The sequence below is a fragment of the Artibeus jamaicensis genome, unplaced genomic scaffold (assembly GCF_021234435.1).
Source record: "Artibeus jamaicensis isolate MK-2021 breed Jamaican fruit bat unplaced genomic scaffold, CSHL_Jam_final contig_777, whole genome shotgun sequence".
Taxonomy (NCBI): Eukaryota; Metazoa; Chordata; class Mammalia; order Chiroptera; family Phyllostomidae; genus Artibeus; species Artibeus jamaicensis.
The window spans coordinates 2,828,115-2,850,864 of record NW_026521966.1 but is presented as its reverse complement, the minus strand read 5'-3'; the positions used below and the strand labels follow the sequence as shown (position 1 = coordinate 2,850,864).

The window sequence follows — 22,750 nt, the reverse complement described above, 5'->3', positions numbered from 1 at the left end:
CATTCACTCCCTGTCTGTCGTGAGTGCAGAATCGCTAAGTTTTGCCTCCTGGGGTGCTGGCACTGAGGCTTAGCCGTCTGTAATTTCCCTGCATTTACGCTAGGACCTAAATACAGAGAGAACTCACTGTTAACATCTTAAGAACTAATAACAATGTTCGTCGTGTGTCCTATATGCCGGTGATTGTGCCTTGTACGTTTTACACCCATTATCTCATTTAATTCTAGCAATGTCCTTATGGAGTAGTTGTGATTATTGTCCCCCGTTAATGAACCTAAGGCTGCAGAGAAGGCACAGCTTTGAAAAGGCAGAGCCAGGTTCAAATGCAGGTATCCGAATTTTTCTTGCTGTATTGGCTGAGTGAACTTGTTCAGAGCCCAGCCTTTTCTTCCCAGAACCACTGCTTTCTGGTGAATGGTGTTCTGTCAGTTCCATTTCACCTAGTTACATGCAGCTGGCTGTCATTTTCATTTAAAAAGTAAACTCAAGCCCTTCTCTAAGATTTGAAAATTAAACACTGTACATTTTTAAACTAAACTTTGGGCTTGTCTAAAGTGAACATGCTCCTGGAATTTACAGGAGGATATTCCCCTCTAACTGGGAAGACAGCATCACCTAATTTCACAGATATTTTAATGATGGTAAATGGTATGAAGAAAGTACACAGGAACCCCAAGCTGAACCCAGGTTGGGAGGTAGGGGTCAAGAAAGGCTTCTTTGAGGAAATAACAGAGAAGTGAAGGTTAAATAACAGTCAAGTAAAGTGTGGAGAAGGGGGTACTTGCAAGAAAGCACATGTGTGAGGGCCATTGGGCAGGAAAGAGTCCGGCTTGTAGCTGAAGCATCAGAAGCTATGAGGGAAACATGGACCGGGACATGGAGGACCACAGCGGGGAGTGTGCCTTTGATTCTAAGAGCCACTGAGGGAAGTCTGGAAGTACTGGGGGAGGTCTTTGGAAGTTTCAGTTTGGTGTTATGTGATCAGATTTGGATTTTTTGAATAATCAGCTTTAGATCAGAAGGGATCTGAGAACTTGAATTCAAGTTTCCTTATGCAGACAGTATTGGCCCATGGTCAGTAATAGAAATGGATCTGGGACCCAGGCCCCTGGAATTCCGTTTTGGGTTCTGGACTGCATGTTTGCACATGAAGCCAAAAAGCAGCTGAGGTCACAGCTTTGCCTTCCTCTCCTCTAGTACCTCATCTGACCACCCTGAAGATGCTCACATTAGTAGTTTGCACCCCCTCTCCAGAACTCCCCAGTCCTCTCTCAGGGCCTTCTCTGAGTGGGAAGGGGGGATTCCTTCCTGGTGTGGGCTAAGGAAGAAGCAGCAGTGGGGCAGGGGTGGGGTTGGTGAGGGAGGATGGGAGGTAAATGAGCCGATTTACTTAACTTCCTCTATTGTTAAGCAGTGAGCTTGTTTGAAATGTTCACTATTATAAAAAATATTGCAATGAATGTTTTCATATCTGTATTTTTGAGGAAATTTAATAAGCTAAAGCAGAAGATTAAAACTTAATTCCAAATGCTTTCCAGAGTCTTACCTGATTACTCACTGAATGAGAAGTGCCAGTATTAGTGCCTTCCTAGTCCTCAGGTTTGCTCATTTAGAGTTCCCGTACCTTTATTTGCATTCTTCACAAGACAAGGAATATGTTACATTGCTCACTAATCATTTCTGTGTCTGCTGCTTTTGGCCTCACTTTCTTACATTTTCCTCTGAAGCGTAGGTGACCATGAAGACTTGAAGGGAAAAAAATCATGACACATTTAAAGTTAATCCATTTATTGTTTTATAACCACATAGCAATGTCAGAGAATACATGTTCGGGGCAGGTTCCAGAAAATTTGCCATCTCCCCTCCTTTAATGCTGTGTACTGGCCTAAGGGGAAGCAAGTACCTGGGAAAAAATTGTGTCCTTGGAGAGATTGTTCCCATGTCCATGGAGAGTCTGCTTTGAGGAAAGTGGCATCACTTGGGTGGAGACGGTTGGTTGGAGCCGAGTGGCACCCTCCAGGTGTGCAAGATGCCATTCCCAGGGGAATGGTTTAGGGACTCTGCAGAGCATTGCAGTCCTTAGCTGCGGTGCTTAGATACAGACTCCTGGAGGAAGTCCCATTCCCCCTTCACAACCACTCCCCAGTAGGCTGTAGCTGCTGAGAAGAGAGAACTGGGGGTGGCAGGGAAGAAAGGGCAGCCGTGGCTGGTCAGTCCTGATGACCCCTGCATCAGGGCCAGAGGGCACTGGGCTCTTTACGGCAGCGTTCCCGCGATGTTGTATGGATAGCACCCAATATGCAAATGTATTTTTGACAAAGGCATGGGATAACCCAGTCATTAGGGAAATGCCAGCTAGACGGCTCTTTAGGCCAGGGCCTGAACATGAGCACAATTTGTGTGCTCCTGCCCTGTCAGCTCCCAGGAGGCTGCCATGCCATCTTCCTGATCCAGCCGCAGGCACCCTGAGAGAAGCCAGCTTTCCCATGTTCGAGAGGAGCTCAAGCTCCTGCTTCAATTCTTCCTGTCTCAAAGCCAGTTCCGTAAGGTTAATGAGTACCCCCACTCCTACACCAACATTATGGGGAAAAAAACCCACAGGAAAGGAGAGGGGAGTGTGCAAAAGCAAGGGAACTTTGGCAGTGTGCAAATGCACTGCACTATCCAGAAGCTATAGTGGGGGCGCTGGCCTTTCTGAACGTGGCGCCCCTGACGTGTAGTAGGAGACCCCCCCCCTGGAAAGTTTTGCTGGACTTGAAAAAACAGTTTAGGTTGAACAAGTCCTCCATGGCAGTGAAGTTTAGTGGGACAACCCTTACTTCAAGTTGAAAAGAGCCCAGCCAGGTTGCTCACTTGATGAGACTCCGGCCAACTGTTAGAGCACTGTCCCGATGAGCTGTGTTCGAGTTCGACCCCCTGGTCCGGGTTTCAATGCTTCCCTCCCGCCCCTGCCCTCTGCCCCTCCCACTTGCTGTAAAATCAGTAAGGAAAAATGTAACATAAATGGAGGAACACCTCACAGCTCCAGTCACACGGTCGTCATCCAGTTCCTCGGTTGCCCCTTCTCGTCAAAGGGCTTTTTCACGTGTGGTTCCCTTACCTGTGATGCTTCCTCCGTCACCTGGTTAGACTGCTACTGACCTTCCAGATTTCAATTTCTATGTCACTTTCTGGAGGAAACTTTCTCTGGCTACTCCACTGAAAACGCAGTTCAGTCTGGGGTGACGTGTGACCGCTGGTTGAGATTCAGCTCCCCCAGGGCTGGAAGCGCTCTGGCAGGGACTGTTCCTGTGTTGCTTGCCACAGTGTCATCAGCGTTTAACCCAACACCTGATGCAATAGGTAAATCTTTACTGACTGAATAGGAAGACATTTTCATTCCAATACAAAATAAATAGTACAACTGTCTTTAGGTTTTATGGCTGCTGGCAGGCAATCCCAAAAACAGGTTAAGAGCAACCAGACAGACTCCTGAGCAGCTTGACCTTCACTTCCTCCCAAACATAAAACATGCTGGAGTATTCAGTCCAAGGGTTTGCTTTAGCGATGAAGCGAAGCACCGTAATGGATGGCCCAGGTTGTTCACTTTCCACAGAGAGCAGGTGGGCTTGCAGACTGGTTACCAGGCAACCTAGGGGGAGGGAGCTGCTTGCTCCAGAAACCTTCTTTCAGACCCTGCTGACCTTCTCCAAAGGGCCCACAGGCAGGAAGCTTACCTCCTCCTCTGTGTGCAGAGACGAGCCCTGCCCCTGGGACCCCAGGGAGGCCCAGAGGGCACTTCCAAAGAGGACGCTCCCTAGGGGCCAGCAGCTGTGCGAACACAGCCCTGGCGGCCGTTGCTGCCGCACGGAGCTCTCTGTCTCCCCTTCAGTTTGCACAGGGGTTCCTCAGACCTGGGAGGGGGAAGTGCACCAGCTGCCTCCCAGCACAGTATTTAAGCTGCTCCATCATGTTCCTGCCTGACAGAGGAGATGAGGCCTGACACTACACACATGAGGGAAAGCTCATTTCCTGAGGGAGGATACGAGGGACCCAGTGCATTCTCTGCTTGAAAACAAGGGAGCCTCTTGGAACTAGAAACTCACGTTGCCTTGAGAACGGGGGTGAGAGAGAAACATCCACTCTATTCTTTTGTACCTTTTAAATTTTGAATCATGTTATCATCTAGTTCAAATATTTGAATTTAAGTGGATTGTGGTGCTCCTTTCCCTGGAGCAGGAAGGGGCATCCTGCCAGCCTCAAGGTAGAATGTGTGAGTCTGACCTAGAAATCAGCACCACCCACCAAAGCTGACTCTTTCCTCCCTCAGAACCAGGCTTTGCAGGTGTCAACCAGGGCCTGTCAAAATGTACAGGGCGCACAAATGACTGGGGAGTGTTGTTGAAACGCAGGTTCCGATTTAGGAGGAAGGGACTGGAGACTGCCCATCTAACAAGCCCCCAGGTGACGTGATGCGGCTGGTCCGGGGACCACACTTTGGATAGTGAAGCTGTACAGCCACCAGGGCAGGGAAGCAGCAGAGTTCTGCAGGGTACAGCTGCAGCGGAGGAGGGTGGGGAAGGAGGGGCAGGGGTGAGGCGGAGGGACCCCTAGTAAGGGTTTCCACCTGCCAGTTGAGCACCATGTCATTAGCCCTGCAGACCCAGCCAGCCCTTGAGGAGAGAGGGAGGGAAGCTGGGCAGAGATAACCAACCCCACAGAACAGCTAGAGCCAAATCACAGGCAACGCTCGCCCACGTGGATGAGCCACCGTACCCAGAGCCTCCCCGGGCTGGGTGGGTCAGGCCGGAGCAGAGGCCCCTGCCTCCCCTTTCCTACCTTACCCAGAAGCCCTCAGAGGCTGCCTGTCCCCTCAAGGGCCAGCTGCCTCCTGAAGGGTTCGGTCCTCTCCTGGTTGCCCCCTTGGCCACCTTTATATTGAATCCCTGGGGGCGAAGGTCTTTCTCTGAGGAGCCGTTGTCTTCTACAGCAGTTTGTACAAGCCTCAGCTAGAGGCTGGAGGAAGGTCCGAGTGGCGAGCCTGGCTGTGATGTCCGTTGTCTTTGAAGGGAATGACAAGTGTGTGCCCCTCCCTGGGGGCCAGGTCAGTGTCTCATTTGAGCATCTCTTGGACAGGGCCCAGCCCACAGCAAAAAAAATGTTTACTACATGTATGGATATTGAGTGCATGAATGTCTAGCTAGGTTCTCAGAAAAAAATGAAAACACTCTTGTATCAGTGACGCCCTGGCCGGCCCCCTTCCCTCTCCAGGGTCTCCTCTTCTAGGTCTGAGCAACGCTGGCCACTGGGAGGCTCCCCTCCCCCGACACACGACAGAAGCTTGCAGCATGATCCCAACATGCAGGAGAGGCAGGGGTGCCTGGAAGCCCCTGTCCCGCACAGGCACAGATGAGAGGCCGTTCCAGTTCAGAGCTGCAGGAGATTCTGCCCCAGGTCTTCACCAAGTCCACTCTCAGCCCGTGTCCCTGGCTATGCCTCCACCGTCTGCAGGTTCTGCAGCTGCTCCACACTCGCCTTTCCATTGGTCGGGTGGCCAGATCTGTGGTGAGGGGGAAGGGGAAGCTGGGAACCCTTCGGACAAGCACAACAGCCTCTCGATGGCAGCTCTGCAGGCGACCAGAGCATCCGCAGAGACGGGCAGTGTGATCGGTTCCCTGGCTGCAGCCCAGACACACGCAGGTGCTCTGCCGCTGCCCCACTGGAGCTGTCCCAGCTATGAGCAGCAGCCACGGCAGTGACACCTTGTGCCTCCCACAACAACAGGTGAGGCTGTTCCGAGACCAGCAGGGTGGCCCTTCTTCCCTGTCACAGGCTAAGGAGCTCAGGCGAGCACCCAAGAAGTGACAGCTCAAGGAGCATGTGGTAGGCCCGGCCTACCCCAGCTGACGCCCAGCCTCCTCTGCCTCCTTGCCCCAGCTGCTGCAGGCCCTACAAGCTCTCTTCCTTCACCCCTCTCCACCCTTTACCCTTCTTCTCTGTCCCAGTCCTTTCCTTACCCCTTCCCCGACCAGGCCCCACTCCTGGCTGGAGGCTGCCAACCACTGAGTCAGCAAAGAATAAAAGCTGGGGCAGGAGTAAAGTCCACCCCAGGCCAGTGAATGCCCGCCTCCTGGGATATGGCTTACAAGAAGAGAGTCACAGGACTGAGCCTGGCTGAACAGCAAAGGCTCCTGTGTGCAGCCCCCACTGGGGAAAGAAAAGGGGGGCAGGGGGAAGCAGGCCCAGAAGGGGCCAGTCCCAGCTGAAGGGCACACGGGAGGTAGAAGCCAGGCAGGCCTGAAGGCCACCTCCAGACTCAGCCCAGGGCTCCCTCCTGTGCCAGGCTGCGGTCACACCTGCAGAACCAAACAGGCTGCCAGGACATCGCCCCAGGGAAGGGCAGCCTGTGGGCCACCTGTCAGCACAGCCACCACCCTCTGGAGGCAAGGGCGGCTCCAGAAATTCCACTTCTACCCTGGGTAAAGGTCCTGAGACGGGGCAGGGGCGCCGACGCGGCCATCTCCACAGGGCTCCCCGTGCGTGGGCCGCTGGGGAGGAAGCGTAGCTCACCTTACTTCCTCGAATTTCTTGTTGCGGTAAAAGTGGCTCTTTTTGATGAAGTAGATGAGTACCAGGTCACAGAGGAAAGACCCCTGCAAAAGAGTTGGGGGTCCCTGACTCAGAACCATAGCCTTCTGGAGAGCCCACAGCCATTTGACCATACTACGTACATCCGTTCAATCCTGTCAATAGTCCCAGAATGGGGCATCACTGTCCCCATTTCACAGATGAGGAAACTGAGCTCAGAAAGAGCACCTTTGTTTAAGGCCACTAAGCTGGTCCATGGTAGAGCCCAGGTCAGCCTGGCATCCATCTGATCCCTCAGGCTAAGCACCTCCCACACTACCCTGACCCCATGGAATCGGGAGTTTGCAGAGCATTCACCACTCTCCAGGTACTGCGCTGGGGTGCAGGGAGGAACAAGACAATGAGGCCCTCTGGGGACGGTCCCTTTGGCACAGGAGACAAGCCTGTAACTTATGGCACAGAATGACAGGTCCTCTGATTGCAGAGGAGCAAGGGAGCCAAGAGGAGACAGGACCTGACCCAGCTTAGGCGGAGTCTGGAGGGCTGAAAAGGAGTTTGTACAAAGGGAAAAACGAAGCTCAAGAAGGGCGTTGCAGCGGTAGGAACAAGCTTGTCCCGCCTGGGAAATTCCGCAGGCCTGTGGGGAAGAGCCTGCAAAACTCCTTCAAAGACCTTCAAGGCGTTGGTTCTAATCCTATAGGGGGCGGCACTGAGGGATTTGAATGGGGGCTTGACACAGAATCGTGGCATTTTGAAAAGATCTTTCTGGGAGTCGGTATGAGAGATGGGTTGGAGAGGATACGAATGACAAGGACACCACAGCGGTGGCCCAGGAAAAAGGAGGCAGCCTGAGCTAACCCAGCTGGGACCACTGACACCCGAGCCCACTCGCGCTTCAGACCAGAGTGAGTTGTGCAAATGCCCGCCTCCTCCACCAGAGGGCGAATCCACTGGCAACACAGAGGGGGCTTCCGGAATGACTGAGTAGAGGGTGAGGGACAGAAGCAGGTTGGTGGATGTGCCGCAGGGGCACCTGGTCCTCTGACCTTGGGCTCTGCACACCTCTTTCTGCCCCCACCCCCAGATGCCAAAAACATTTTTTTATCAGTTCCTTGTTTCACAGGGCCACGGCTGAGAAACCCTGTATATAGCTGGATCCTACCTCTCTTTACAAGTGGAGATGAGGCTTAAGAAGTTCAGGGGCCAATCCGGGATCCCAGAGAACCCCAGCCCCAGCCCCAGCTCCAGAGCAACAGGCAGATGCCTCTCTGGCTCTGGAAAGAGAAACTCGGGCAGTCCCTGCCCCCTGGGGAATGCTGGAAGGGTATGAAGTCCCAGAAAGGCCTCTTTACCGGCATCTGCGCTGACCCAACAGCTCTTTCTGGGGCATCAGGACAGCTCCCCTGGGGCAGTGTCCCCCACCCCACCAGTGCTCAGAGGGTAAAGGAGAAGGAGGGGAGAGGTACTCACAACACCCATGAGCGCCACCCCCGAGCCCACGTTGATGACTGTGGGGATGATGCTGAACTTCCCTGCCTGAAGCAGAGAGAGAGAGAGAGGCACGGTAAGGGAGGCAGGTGGACAGCAGGACCCCCAGGGACTCCAAGCAGAGCCCTCCCAACACATCGGCCCCACCCCGGGCCTGCCCAGCTCACACACCCTGCCATTCACCATGACATCAAAGCGGATCCCGTAGGCTTTCATCAAGGTACGGAACTCCACCCCTGCTCCATCACGGTAATATTTGGCAAACCTGGGGAGACACGGCCCAGGGGAGACCTCAGCCTGTTTGGCAACACAGGTTTGGCTGCCTGGGAGATTCATAAGCACCCCCAGGACCTGGCTCACAGCTGCCCCAGGAGACCCGTCCATCTTCTTACTGACATTATAAAAATTTGTCCAGACCTTTGAAGTCCTTGCCAGACATTCCCCAAGAGACAAGACCTTTCCCACCACATGCTGGGCCAGCCCAGGGCCACCGAAGCACTGATGAAGCCAATGTGGCTGAGAAGTCAAGCCTCGGCATCACAGTGTGCCCAGGGCAACGGCCGACCCCTCTCTCCTCCCCCAGAGGCCCTGCAGGAGGCCACCCCCCACCTCTCCTCAGCTGTTTCTCCCTCACCTCCCCCTCTGACACAGATCCCCAGGAAGGGCTGCCATAGCCCTGGCACCTAGGAAAGGACACAAAACATGGACAGGGCCATAGGCAGCAGGCCCAGCCCAGTTACCTGAAGTTGTACCCGGAAGAGACAGAGTTCCCTGGAAATCTGCTGTCCAGGCGGCTGAAATAATAGCGAGGGCTGCATTCGGAAGGGGCTCTGTCAAGGTCGCAGTCCCACTCAATCTGGATCCCTATCACACCGCCCTGGGGGAAAAAGAGATGAGAGTAGGCGCACAGGAGTTTTTGGAGATGGACAGCAGTCACCAAGCAGCTCTTCACAGAGAGCTGGAAAAGCCGGGGGACGTGCTGACCTGGGGGGCCAGGCTGGCCGGGGCACCTTTCTGGAAGGAAGGTGGAAGACCCACAAGAGGCTGGGAAAAGTGCGTCGCTGACAGCTCCCAGCCCCAGTGGCCTCCTGCCTCCTTCGTCAGAGAGGACAAGAACTACCCGGGGGAGCTTCTACAATGGGCAGGTGCCTTGTACCGAGCCAGCGTGTGCTGGGGCTCCTTCTGGTTCAGGTTCAGCTGCTGCTCCAGTGCCTGAGAGCCAAACAGCAGGTGCCGAGTGTGCCCCTCACTGAGTGCCCAAGCAGGCCGTGTGTCACAGCAAATCCTGCCAGTGGCAGTTCCTGGGGCAGGTGACACTGCAGGGCCTCCCCACCCCATCGGTCCCCCCCACGCACTCCCTTCTCATTACAGGGCCCAGGCCCAGAGCCCTCGGGCCTCCCGGGGAGGCTCCCCGGGCACACCCCACACACCTGCAGCGCCATCTCCTGGAAGTTGCTTCCTGTCCATTTGACCACAGACCCCAGTCGGAAGATGGGGCAGTAGGGGTTCTTGGGGCCAAAGTGACAGGACTTCAAGTACGTTGTGTCTTTGGTGTCCAGCACATTGGTCCTGGGCGGAGGCCATGAGCAGACAGTGAAATGAAGGGAGACTTGCTGTTTCCAGGCCAGAAACTAGACCTGACCCAGGAGTCCCAGGGCTCCTCACTAAGCCCAGGCCTAGTCCCGGACTTCAGCCCTCTGCTGGAGCCCCACCCGGAGCCCCACCCACATCCCAGTGCGCTGGAGAGCAGAGCCCCACCCCCACAGCACCCCCAGTGGTTCCTTTAACACACACACACATACACAGGGACCCCGCACAGCCATGAGGAGGGCCAGCCAAGGCCCCAGCCCTGGGTCCCTAGTAGCTGAGCCCCACATACTTGAAGAAGTTGAATTTGGGGAAACGAATGAAGTTCTTTATGTAAATGGTAAAATCTTCCGCCTTGCCCAGGAGTGGCTTCCTGAAAACCAAGCCAGGACAGCCAGTGAGGAAGCCCGGCCGCCTCTGCACCGCCCCCAGGCTTGTGGTGAGGATCGAGGCCGCCTGCTCCCTGGGCGCCCTGGAGCCTTGGCCAGGACAGTTCATTTGCTCATGTTGGGGCGGTGCCCAGTGCATGTTTGTGGGGTGTCCTCAGAACAAGGATCCCCAATGGGCGTGTCTCTGCCATCAGGCTGGGCCCCACCACACAGGACCAGGTGACTCCTGGGGTCCCGAACCCAGACACTTACTCTGGCCTGGATCTTGATTCCACTGGGCACCAGGCGAAGATCTCACAGGTTCCACTTGTCAGGTTCTCTGCCCGCAGGCAGCGGCCAGTCCTCACCCCTGCAGGGTAGGACAGGGACCATGCCAGGAGTCCCCCGGCCCCAGGCCCTCTATTGCCCCCCAGCCCTGGCCACTCCAGGCCTCACCATTTCCAGTCATGACAGGCTTCCCAGGAGGGCAGTCGCTGTCCTCATAGCACAGGGCATCGGGAATGCTGTCGCTCTACCGGAGAGGAAGGGCGCCTGTGTGGAGGTGCCCGCAGGCCTCCCAGCACCGAGCCAGGTCCCACCCCAGCAGCTGGGAGAGGTTCCTCCCCTGCCTGGGGCCACACACCCTTTGAGAACCTGTTTCTCCCCAAAATGGTGCAGGCACGTGCCCTTGCGCACATCCCCCAGAGCCCTTGGAGGGGAGAGGAACCCCCGCTTCCGGAGGAGAAGGGTAGAGGCCAACCAGTGCTAGCGGGCCTCCCACCACTGCCCCCGCTCTCCGCGCCAGACCGAACCTCTGCACAGGTTTCCTGCCGCTGGTTGGGGGTCACAATCAGGTTGGTGATGATGAAGAAGACATTCTCTCCCTGAGGAACAGACAGGGGTTAAGGAACCTCCTTGCACCCTCTTAGGGACCCGCCTTTCCGGGGCTGCCCAGCAGGGGTGGAGTCTCTGCATGGGGGTTGGGGAAATGGGGCCATAAAATCAGTGGATCCCATCCACCCTTCTGACCACTGACCTCAGAGTCCTGAGCAGATGTCTTCTAATAGGTTCACCCCAAGCCCATACCCACAAACTGCTCCCACCCGATAAATCCCTATCCTTGCCTCAGTCTCTGGGGTCCCAGCCGAGATCCGGGAGGAGAAGGAGCAGTGAAGGGGCAGCTCCAGTCCAAATGGACTGTGAACAGGCCAGGGGCCAATCTAAGGGGCCTCCTCTTACCTGGAAACTCTCTGAGCCCCACTTGGTTTAGGCAGGCCCAGGGTTTGTTGGGGACAGAGCAGCGCTGCTACCGTGAGGCATAGTCAAGAGGGAAGGAGGCAGGCGTGGGGGGAGGATCTGGACAGGGTCTCTATTTATAAACCCTGGCAGTTGTTCTGGGCCAAGGGAGACAATAGCTTGAGGTCCCAGGGTCCCAGAGCAGCTTCCCGTGTGACCCACCCCAGCCAGCTTGGGTGGGGCTCAGACCTGGGGGGGGATGACATAGTCAGCAACATCCCAGAGCCGCTCCCCCAGCTCCGAAGTGTTGGTGAAGGTCACGCCCTTGACTTTGGTGATGATGCTGCTCTGCAGGGAGGTGTCCGTGTCTTGGTAACCCTTCTTCAACAGGAACACCCACCTGCGGGAAGGGGATGGGCAAGGCGGGCATCAGCCTTGTCGCCACGCTCAGGTTTCCCCAAGCCCAGGGCAGAGTCCTTCCCACCCGCTCCTGGACTGGGTCACAACTCCCGCTGCTGCTTGAAGCCCTGTCCTGCAAGCAGCAGAGGTGACACCAACCCCAGGCCATAGTGCACTGCTCTCAGTGGGGCTGGGAGGACTTGTGATGAGACAAACTCACTCGCAAACTGGCCATATGGCCTTGGGCAAGCTGCTGAACTGCAGGGGTTCACACAGGGTAACAGCACCACCTCCAGGTGGTGAGGGGGTCAAAGGACCTAAAGCCAGTCGTGGGACAACCTCAGTCAAACTCCAACTGAGGGTCAGCCTGCAAAACTAGAGTGCAAGATCCAGTACCTTTTGACACCCAAACTCAATTAACAAAAGAAAAAAATAGATAAGTTGGACTTTACCCAAATTAAGAACTTTAATGCATCAAAATACACTCTCGAGAAAGTGAAAAGATAACCTACAGGAGGGGAAAGGATGTTTGTGAGTCATATAACTGGAAAGGATCTAGTATCCAGAATATATATTTAAAAAAATCTTGCAACTCAACAATACAAAAGACAAATAACCTAACATAAAAATGGACCAAGGGACTTCTGGCCAAGATGGAGGCGTAGGTGGAAACACTGTGCCTCCTCGAACAACCAAAATTAAGGACAAAAAAGATTTAGAAACAAAAACACAACCAGAACAGACAGAAAATTGAATTGTATGGAAATCCAACAACAAACCATTCATCAAGACCAGTAAGAAGGGCGGAGTCAAAGGCCAGAGGAGAGGGGTCGAAGCAGGAAAATGCAGTGGCTGGTGGACCTGGGTGTGCAGGCAGCGGTTGGCAGACCCCAGGCACAGGGACGAAATGAACAGACCCAACCCAGTGAGGCGCACAAGGTGGCTGGCTGGCTGACCGGGACACACATTCACCCACAGATAAACCACGCAAAAAATGGGCAGTGAGACAGACCACGCAACCCAGGGCCCCAGAAATGGGAAATAAAGCCTAAAAGCACCGATTGAAAACACTTGTGGGGGTTGAGGTGCCGGGAGAGACTCCCAGTCTCACAGGAGAGTTCATTGTAGAGACCCACAGGGTCCTAGAACGTACACAAGCCCGCCCACCCGGGAATCAGCACCAGAAGGGCCCAATTTGCTTGGGGGAAGTGGCAGAAGAGACTGAAGTCCAAGAGAGACTGGAACAAGCACCATTATTCCCTCTCTGACCCTGCCCCACATACAGCATAACAACCCTGTGACTGGGTTGTCCCGCCCTGGTGACCACCTAAGGCTCTGCCCCTCATACATAACAGGCTCAACCAGACCAAAAAATTATGACTCAAACAGAATAAATCAAAGCCCCAGAGCCAATATTTTTAAGTGACCAAGAGATAGCCAACCTATCAGATGCACAGTTCAAAATACTGGTGATCAGGATGCTCACAGAACTGGTTGATTTTGGTCGCAAATTAGACAAAAAAAATGAAGGCTACACTAAGTGAAATGAAGGAAAATGCACAGGAAACCAATAGTGATGGAAAGGAAACTGGGACTCAAATCAATGGAGTGGACCAGAAGGAAGAAAGAAACAAACAAACAGAAAACAATGAAAGAACAAGAATTCAAAAAAATGAGGAGAGGCTTGGGAACCTCCAGGACATCTTGAAACTTTCCAACATCTGCATTATAGGGGTACCAGAAGGGGAACAGGAAGAGCCACAAGTGGAAAACTTATTTGAACAAATAATAAAGGAGAACTTCCCCAATCTGGCAAAGGAAATAGAATTCCAGGAAGTCCAGGGAGCTCAGAGAGTCCCAGAGAAGGTGGACCCAAGAAAGAATACACCAAGGTACATCATAATTACATTAGCCAAGATTTAAATGAAAAAGGGAATCCTAGAAGCAGCAAGAGATAAGGGGACAGTCACCTACAAAGGAGTCCCCATCAGACTGTCAGCTGATTTCTCAAAAGAGACCTTACAGGCAAGAAGGGGCTGGAAAGAGGTATTCCAAGTCATGAAATGCCAGGACCTACATCCAAGATTGCTCTATCCAGCCAAGCTTTAATTTAGAATGGAAGAGCAGATAAAGCGCTTCTCAGTTAAGGTCAAGTTCAAGGAATTCATCATCACCAAGCCCTTATTACCTTTTTATATGAAATGTTAAAGGGACTTACCTAAGAAAAAGAAGATAAAAAATAGAAACAGTGAAAGGACAGCAAACTCACAGTTATTAACAACCACACCTAAAACAAAAGCAAACTAAGCAGTCAGCTAGACCAGGAGCGGAGCCACAGAAATGGAGATCACATGGAGGGTTAGCAACAGGGGAGTGGGAGGAGGAGAGAGAGGGGAGAAGGTACAGAGAATAAGTGGCATAGACAGTGGGGAGAAAATAGATGGGGGGGCAAGAGTAGTGTGGGAAATATAGAATCTAAAGAACTTAGACACATGGACATGAACTAAAGGGGGGAATATGGGTGGGAGGGGGTGTTCAGGGTGGAGAGGAATAAAGGGGAGGAAAATGGACAATTGTAATAGTATAATCAACAAAATATATTTTTTTTAAAAAGAACCAAGGATTTGAATAGACATTTCTCAAAAAAAGATATACAAAAAGCCAATAAGCACATGAAAATATGCTTTATTTCATCGGTCATTAGGGAAATGCAAATAGAAACCACAATGAAATACCACTCCACACTCACTAAGATGGCTATAATCGAAAAAGCGGAAAATAACAAGTGTCGGTGAGAAGGTGGAGAAAGCAGCACTGCTGACGGAGGCTTCACGGGCCGTGGCTGCGGAGGGGCTCCGCTGGGCGGTTCCTCAGAAGGCTGTCCTGACCCAGCAGGTGGACCCAAAGCACCGAAGACGTGTGTTTATACAAAAACCTGTACGTGAATGTTCTCAGCAGCATTACTCATGATAGTCAAGAAGCAGAAACAGTCCAAATGTCAGCCGACCCGTGAGTGGATAAACAAAACGTGGCAGAGCCTCCCAGTGGGCTATGACTCGGCCACAGCAGGGAATGGGTACTGACGCAGGCTAGGGCAGGGATGGGCCTTGAACACGTTAGGCCAAATGAAAGAAGCCAGCCCCCACGCCCAAAGCACATCGTGTACGATCTGATTTATACGAAATGACCAGAGTGGGCAAATATATAAAGACAAACAGCAGACTAGCAGTTGCCGAGGGATGGAGGTGGGGAGAATCCTGACTGACTGTTAACAGATACAGTTTTCCTCGGCGGGTGACGGAGATGTGCTGGAGTTTGGTCGTGAGGATGGCTGCACTGCATTGTGAATGTACTGAACACCACGTGTAATCATCGTATAATTTTAAATGATGAAAATGGTGAATTATATGTTCCATGCATTTTACCTCAATGTAAAATGTTTTTGTTTTTTTTTTAAATTCTGTATTCTTCCAAAAAAGGTTGGTGTCATGAAATACAAAGAAAGTCTCAGGAACAATTCCACATAAAGGGGCCTAAGAAGACGTGACAACTGAGTACAAGGCATGAGCCCAGACTTTTCTTTCCTATAAAGGTAATTACTGGGACAATTTACAAACAGTCTATAGCTTAGACAATAATAACATTTCAATGTTAACTTCCTAATCTTAACTACTCGTACTTGGTTGAATAAGAAAATTCCTTATTTTGAAGAAATACACAACGAAGGATATAGGAGCAAAGAGGCATCACCTTTGCAATCGACTCTTACACAGTCAGAAAACATTGCATATATATGGAGAGAGAAGGTAGGGCAACACCAATATGGTAAAACGTTAACATTTGGGGAATCTAGTGACGGGCATTAAAAGTTTTTGTACTACCCCTGTAACTTTTCTGTAAGCCTAAAATTTTCTCAAAATACAAAAAAAAAAAAAAAAAAAAGGATGTCAAAAATAAAATGGTACATGCAAATTGCCCAGCACAGGAAGGCCGTGCCCCAGAGGAAGAGCTCGATGAACACAACTCATCAGTGCGTGGCTGGTGTTCCTGTTAATGTCAGAGATCATTTAGGCTAACCAGACCTTGGGAAATCTGGGGAAACCGAGGCTGGGAGAGGTCATGCTGTCATGACGAGGGATGCCCTGCGCTTCCCAGGATGCCAGTAAGGGTTCTCTATACAGCAGGTGCCAACCAGGACCTGTCCACCCTCTTCATCTCTGGGGGCAGAGCTGGCATCGTGTCCTGGCCCGAGGTTGTCCTGTCTCTAAGGAACTCGAAGATGGCTGAGACCCTGGGGCCAAGCAGCTGTTTGGGGTGGGACGCACGGGGCCTGGCCTGGACAGAAGCATGAGGCAAATACTCAAGGAACGTTCACTCACTCATCCGTTTCACACCTGCTGCCTGAGCAGCTAGGTGATGCCAGGCCCCTGCCAGCCTGGTGGGGAGTCAGACGTTCAGCACCTGAGTCTCCAAACAAGCGTATAATTACACTGTGGGAAATTAGTTGACGTTCGGGAGCAAAAGGAGAGGGAGCTATGGGAGATCCCAGGTGGGAAGAATGAGGGGACACTGTTGCCCAGATAGAGGAGGAAGGTCCCCTGGTTGAAGAACAAGTGGGAGACAGCCAGGTGCCTTAAGGACTAAGCCGGGGGATGCCAGACCTGCCCTCCCAGTTGGCACATCTGCTCCTCCCCCAAGCAGGAAGTAGGAGGGACTCAACGGCATTTACCGAAGAAGTAAAAGAGGTGCACGCACCCGAATCGCAATCTTCTGCTGTCATTTCCTCCCCCCACCTGTCCCCTCCCTACTGGGGGGTGAGGGCTCTGGACAGTGCCTGGCTGAACAACCTCCAGGGGCTGCCCCTCTGCGTTTGGCACCAGCTTCCTCCAGGTGGGAGGGGGGTGTGGGTGGGGTGGAAGGCCTGGGCAGGACCCCCAGCTGGACACCAGAGCGGCCGGCCAGCCTCTGGTGGGGTGAGTTGATCAGAGGGACATGCCGGGCTCATGAGTTGTCCCAGCAGAGGCTTGGCACTGAGCTCAGTGATTATAAATAACCTACCCAGTGTGGGAGGCTCCCGGGCGACAGCTGCAGCCCAGCCCCCTGCACCCTTGACCCCTTCCTACAGACCTAGTACGGGGCTCCAGGCCTGGAGGAGGGCGCTGCCTGGGGAAAGCCTCGTAGATCAAGGCACCAAGAAGCCCCTGCCGCGTCTTGTCACCTCCAGAGCCGGTGTCTGGGAGTAGAGGGCTCCCTTCTTACACCCCACCCTTATACTTAAGAGCTCAAGGAGAGCCCCTCCCAAGGAGGGTCACGGACCCCCAACGATGTGCTCACAGGCCTAATCCGGGGCTCTGGAAAGGCCACCGCTGCTGGCCCCCGCCCCCCCTTTCAGCAAGCCCCCAAGCACTCACACCACCAGGTAGGTCAGGATGGAGACCTGCAGCAGCCGGTAGAGCAGGCCCACCTTCTTGTTCTTGGCGATGACATACTTCTCAGTCTTGTAGTCGAACAGCGACTGGTAGAGCCCCTTGCAGCCCGCCTGCCCCATGGTGCTGTCTCACCTGGGCCTGGGGACGGAGCAGCCCAGCGTAAGCCTCATGGGAGCCGCCCCCGCCCGACTCCGGCGTCCGCCGCCTGCACGCCGCCTGGCCTCTCAGCCCGGGATGCCGGCTCCACGCTGTGGGGCTGGGGGGCGCCGCTCCTCCCGGCCTGGGCCGGCGGGGAGGGCGAGGGCCGGTTGCCCGCTTGCCTGCTTGCCCGCGGGGCCGGGACAGCACTGCGGGGAGCTGGGCGGGGGCAGCACCGAGTGGCGCTCTGCGACCTTGCTGCCACCCCTTCCTCCTCCCTGAGCTGACAGTGACACCAGCGGACAGGTCCGTCCTCCCACCACTGGCGTGGGAAGCCCCAGCGGAGGCTGGGGACCACACGTGCCCCAGGCGTCACGGGCGGAGTGAGGAGACCCGGGGATGAGAGAAGAGCTCTTTTAAAGCAAATCTCCCCCTCCCCTCTTTTTCTGCTGCCAAAGAAATCTCAGCGGTTCCTCCCACGGAACAGATGGGGAAACAGAGGCCACGGGGGGAGGACCCAGTAGCACCGGAAGTGGGTGTAAAAGGGGGTAAAGAGCATTTATAGGTGAGCAAAACGGGTTTCTTGTTTCTCCTTGCTCCCTGGGAGAACCCGAGCCCCCACTATAAAGACCGGGAAACAACCAAGGCGGGACAGAGCTGTGGCTCCTTGTAATTAAGCGGGTGCTCCTGCTGCAGCAGCTGAAAGGTGTAAAACTTCCACCCCAGGGGAGTCGGTTGCTAAGCAGGTCCCAGGGCCCACAGCCTGAAGAGCTGTGTAGCCCACCTGGGCAGGTGGGTGGGGTGGGGAGGCACAGGCATCCAAGGCTCCGGATCATAAAATACATCTGCAGAGAAGGTCTGTGCCAAGCTGTTTGAAATGTTCCCAAAGCAAGAGACCTAATCTAGGCCTCCAAGATGGCAACCCTCGTAAGCGGGAGAAATGAAATGACGCAGGGAAGCAAAGGTGAGGGAGGGCACCTCAGAGATCAGCCACGGAGAGGAGGCCCCAGTGAGCAATCCTTCTAGTGTGGGAGTTGCTGGGCTTGCTTTGCTCATGGGCTTGCAGCACCTTGCCATCCAGCCAGAACCCCGCTCAGCTTCCGAGCCTGGCCCCCACACCCAAGAACTTCCTTTTCCCAAACCACGGGTTCTGGGTGTTGGAAGGGAGCCTGACATTCACCACGTATCATCCCCTCTAAAAAGTCCAGGGCAGAAGGTCTCCAGTTTTAGTGTGAATGGGAGTCATTTGGGGAAATGCAGATTTCTGGGCCCTGCCCCTAAAGCTTTAATGTGCTAAGTCTAGTGTGCAGCCCAGGAATCTGTATTTTGCTCTCAAACTGTCCTTTGGGGAGCAAAGATCTTTGCACTTTTTCATCAATTTCAGCTCAAATGCCATTTCCTCAAAAAGGCCTGTTGTTATTGCCATCCAAAAAGTAGCCCCAGTAACCTCCTATCCCGTTACCTCTTCTTGTTTCCTTAGAGCACATCATTCTGGGATGTGATCTCCTTTCCTTACTGACTGTCCCGCACCAGGACCGTAAGCTCCAGGAGGCCAGGGACCCTACCCCTGGACATCTCTGTATCCCACATGCCCACTGCTACACCTGCCGAGTAATGGTTTACTGCATATTGGTTGAGTGAATAAACAAACTCAGGCCCAAGATTTTTTAAATGTTTTTCCTCTTTTTTATTTTGAAGACAGAGGGAGGGAGGGAAACATTGATTTGTTGTTCCGCTTCCTTATGCATTCATTGGTTGATTTCTATACGTTCCCTTACCGGGGGTCGAACCCACAACCCTAACATATCAGGATGACACTCTGAACAACTGAGCTTTCCGGCCAGGGCTCAGGCCTGATTTTTTAAACAAAAAAGGCATCTGGAGCTGCCACCCATCCCACTCATGACAAGGGATTTTAGAAGCTGACATCATCCTGGAGGAGGGGCTTGGAAACTGGCACCAGACCGTCCTTCCTCAATGTCCTGCCAGCCTCTTCCTCAGCCCTCCCCTCACACAGTCCTCGAACACTCAGGGGATTTGCAGCCTCAGTGGAGTGACATCCCACCTATGAAGATGTCCCTCAATCAGAGTCCACGGGGAGGTGCCCGTTCAGGAGCTTGCAGTCTGGGCTCCAGGCTGGAAAGCCTCCCCCGAGCACAAGCAGAACACAGGAGGGTGCCACGCTGGGTCTCCCCACTCCCCAAAGGAGTTCCGGGCTTCGCGGTCTCGTCCTGTTGCTGGGGGTCCTCCAGGGACCAGGCCTTCACTTTGCAGGTGGAGTAACTGGGGCCCCAGGCCACAAGGGAAGTCTGTGACTGGCCCCAGTCCAGGGCACTCTTCCCTATTCTCGCTTCCTTAAATCTTTACTAAGCACCTACTGTGTGCTGCTGGAGAGGCTGCAGTGCCAAGCTCCCTGACCTCTGGCTTGTCGTAACTGCCCCTGTGGCTTTAGAGAAGGGGCTCTGCCCTCACTTGCTCTCCACTGTGGGCAGTCCCTCCTGAACCCCACCACAGCCCAGCCACAACCAGGCTCCAATTTCTGATGTAACTGTTCTGAAAGTTTAGAGACCACATGAGAGATGGCCAGAGGGGAAAGGGCTGTCCCCAGGGCTAGGCCAGACCCCTCCTGGGGGCTCCCTCATAGCACGGCTTCTCAGACTACTAGGTCCTGACCCATTGGTGGGTCATGAAGTCAATTTACTGGGTCACAACAAGCATGTCAGAGAGAGAGAGAGAGAGAGAGGTAGAAAATATTAGAGTATGTTTAATAAAGTAAAGGTAAGCCCTGGCCAGGTAGCTCAATTGGTTAGTGTTGTCCCAATATGCCACAGTTGTGGGTTTGATTCCCAGTTAGGGCGCACAAGAATCAGCCAATGAATGCATAAGTAAGTGGAACAACAAATCAATGTTTCTATCAAATCAATTAATAAACATTTAAAAATAAGGGTAGTCATGGTTTTGTGAAGTTTTTGTTTGATATATCATGTATGTTTGATGTATGATGTACAGACGACACTATGATGTATTTTTTCCTGCGTGTCATGGTCAAAACAATGTGAAAAACACTTCTCAGAAGCTGCAAACCCCAGTATCTGCAAACCACCCACAAAGTCAGGCCCAACGCTCTTCATAGCTGAAGTGGGAGAAGGGGCCTTTGCTTCTTCCATCTGTATTATCAAAAACCCAAGTCACAGGTGTTCCTAAAACCAAGATGAGAGAAAACTTCCTGCTGCTTTTGAGTGATGACCTCTCCAGTTTTGCCCAGACCCCATGTCAGCAGTCCCAGAGCCCCAGGCACCCTGTCCACCTGCTCTTCACCGTTACCATAGCGAATGCTCACCAGCACTTACCACTTGCCAAGTACTGTTCTCTATGCCTTATGTGTATGGGCTCATTTACTCATCACAAGCCTATGTAGTTGGTACAATTATTATCCTCACTTTTCCCTAAGAGGGTAGATGTGTCTCTGACCACACCTCCAGTGAGCACTGGGGCCGGAATTGGAATCCACATGGCCTGGTTTCCCAGCCTCAGAAATTCTCACCACCATGGCCAAGAGCACAGTGACTTAGTCTTCACATCAGCTGACTTGACTCACTGTGATCCCTGCCAGAGAGGTGACTGTCTAGCCATTTCACACTTGATGGAAGGAGGTCCAAGGTCACCTGAAAAGCTGAGACTAGAAGAAAGTCTCGAGCCATCCACTGAAGGGGTCTGTCCTCTAGGGCCCTGGGCTTCTGCTGGATGACATTCTGTGTGCAGCTCACACAGCTGCCCTACTGGGGCCTGAACAGGACCAGCTCACCTGGTCAGAGTACTTCCTGAGGGGAAATGGGCTCTCCCATGATGCCTCAGGAGTGGGGGATCAGTCCACTGAAGGGCACCTTCTGTGGGGCTGCTGGGGGCCAAGAGCTCCACCCTGGTCTGCCAGGAACCAACTGCCAAGTAGTGCTTTTAAACTTCACTACCTGGGTCAGGGGTCAATGGTAAATGGCTACTCTTCCTGCCTCATCACTATGCCCCTCCGTTCCCTTCCCCCAAAGGTCCATTCAGGCTTCATTCATAATGCTGTCCACCCTGAAGACAAGGACTGGTGAGTGAACCATTCATATCTGGTTCACAGGACTTTGTCTAGTGGGATGGTTTAAGGCAGCGGTCCCTAACCTTTTTGGCACCAGGAACCGGTTTTGTGGAAGACAATTTTTCCACGGACAGGAGGGAGGGCGGAGACAGACAGGAGGCGGAGCTCAGGAGGTAATTCAAGGGAAGCCCACCCGCTGCTTACATCCTGCTGTGTGGTTCCTAACAGGCTACAGACCAGTTCCTGTCTGAGGCCATAGGGGTTGGAGACCTCTGGTCTAAGGTAGCAGCAGTGAAGTAATGGGGAATTATGAAATAGATTTACAAAGGGTCTTTTTCCCCTTACATATTGAACTTTAAGAATTGCCAACATTGTATGTCTACTGTTCTGTGTGCTTTGGATACATTCCCGGACCATCTAGCTGGGCTCTGGACCCTGGGAGTCACTAGTGAAAAGCACGGTGGGCCCTGAAGCGTTTCCGCTGCCCACAAAGACATGTGCTGGGGGCTCTACTTGGGGACTCTCCTGCCTCTGACTCCCACCTTCCCCCCACCCCCATACCATTCTCTGTGCCTGCTGTGAGGTTTATAGATTACAAAGGAGCAAGTATGGTGCAATGGGGCGAGCCTTTAAAGGCAGAATTTTCACCCCTTTAATCAAGAAAAAAAATCTCATTCTCTAGGAGATGAGAGGGAGCTTCTAAAAGGGAAACCATTGGTTGTAGGACAGTGGCCAACAACATCATTGTTTATTTTTAATAATTTTTTATTGATTTAAAAAGAGAAAGAGAGAAACATCACTATGTTGTTCCACTTATTCATGCATTCATTGGTTGATTCTGGTAAGTGACCTGACTGCGGATCGAACCTGTGACCTTGGTGCATTGGGACGATGCTCTAAACAACTGAGCTGCCTGCCCAGGGTCCCACTGTGTTTCCATCAGCCGCTTGGAGGTGGCACTTGGTCACCCTGCATCCTCCGAAGACACATGAGTTCCTCCTTTCCCTTCAGCCCTACGGGTGACTTCCCCTAGCACTAAAGCCTTCCCTTTAGCCTGAAAGGCTACCAACTCAAAAGGGTCTCCAAAAAATTAAAGGAAGCAAAATAAAGAAAACACAAATCCCATCAAATACCGTGATTCTTGGAGTGGAGGTTCAGATGTTACTTACACATAGTGAATGTGGCTCTATTTCGCCCCCCCAAGGAGGAGGGTTCACACAAGGCCTAGAAGTAGGAGATCTGAATCTGTCCTGGGCCACGAAGGGTCATCCATCACAAGGCCTGTGAGGGCCGTCTCCAGACCCAGCATTCCTTCAGAGTCCTGTGTACCCTGGATGGCCCAGAAGGGACGAGGGTGGGAAAAGCGAGGCGTGGAAAGCATTTCAATTTATCCTTTAATTTTCCTTCTGCTCTGGCAGTCGTGCTATGATAAACACATTCCATTAATAGACATTACT

The 22,750-nt window shown here is 53.0% G+C and overlaps 1 protein-coding gene and 1 long non-coding RNA gene across 7 annotated transcripts; one reads left to right on the top strand and one right to left on the bottom strand.

The window, feature by feature from the left end:
* Nucleotides 1-3,334: 3,334 nt before the first annotated feature.
* P2RX5 (purinergic receptor P2X 5) lies at nucleotides 3,335-22,481 on the bottom strand. 6 transcript variants are annotated; one of them, XM_037133041.2, is made up of 13 exons: nucleotides 22,463-22,481; nucleotides 17,110-17,212; nucleotides 11,496-11,646; nucleotides 10,823-10,894; nucleotides 10,467-10,542; nucleotides 10,284-10,380; nucleotides 9,935-10,015; nucleotides 9,486-9,624; nucleotides 8,796-8,932; nucleotides 8,227-8,320; nucleotides 8,038-8,103; nucleotides 6,550-6,632; nucleotides 3,335-5,539 (listed from the first exon to the last, which is right to left on the bottom strand). In XM_037133041.2, exons 1-13 carry the CDS (start codon nucleotides 22,464-22,466, stop codon nucleotides 5,470-5,472), a joined length of 1,173 nt encoding a protein of 390 aa, XP_036988936.1. In that variant the 5' UTR covers nucleotides 22,467-22,481; the 3' UTR covers nucleotides 3,335-5,469. The 6 variants fall into 6 exon arrangements, with proteins under 6 accessions (XP_036988936.1, XP_036988933.1, XP_036988935.1 ...); XM_037133038.2 differs by lacking the exon at nucleotides 22,463-22,481 and adding an exon at nucleotides 17,395-17,627 and having other exon boundaries at nucleotides 17,057-17,212; XM_037133040.2 differs by lacking the exon at nucleotides 22,463-22,481 and having other exon boundaries at nucleotides 8,239-8,320; nucleotides 17,057-17,629.
* LOC128628479 (uncharacterized) lies at nucleotides 16,629-18,873 on the top strand. Its single transcript, XR_008392875.1, has 2 exons — nucleotides 16,629-17,064; nucleotides 18,693-18,873. It is a non-coding gene; the product is annotated as an uncharacterized LOC128628479 (long non-coding RNA).
* Nucleotides 22,482-22,750: the final 269 nt, after the last annotated feature.

Bases quoted from the DNA above. Each gene is read 5' to 3' on its own strand.
- P2RX5 (XM_037133038.2), bottom strand. From the start codon at position 17,193: ATGGGGCAGGCGGGCTGCAAGGGGCTCTACCAGTCGCTGTTCGACTAC. The intron at 10,381-10,466 runs GTGAGGCCTGGA...CCTACCCTGCAG, and splicing joins GCCTGTCATGACTGGAAATG to GGGTGAGGACTGGCCGCTGC. The intron at 8,104-8,226 runs GTGTGTGAGCTG...TCTCTGCTTCAG, and splicing joins ATGTCATGGTGAATGGCAGG to GCAGGGAAGTTCAGCATCAT.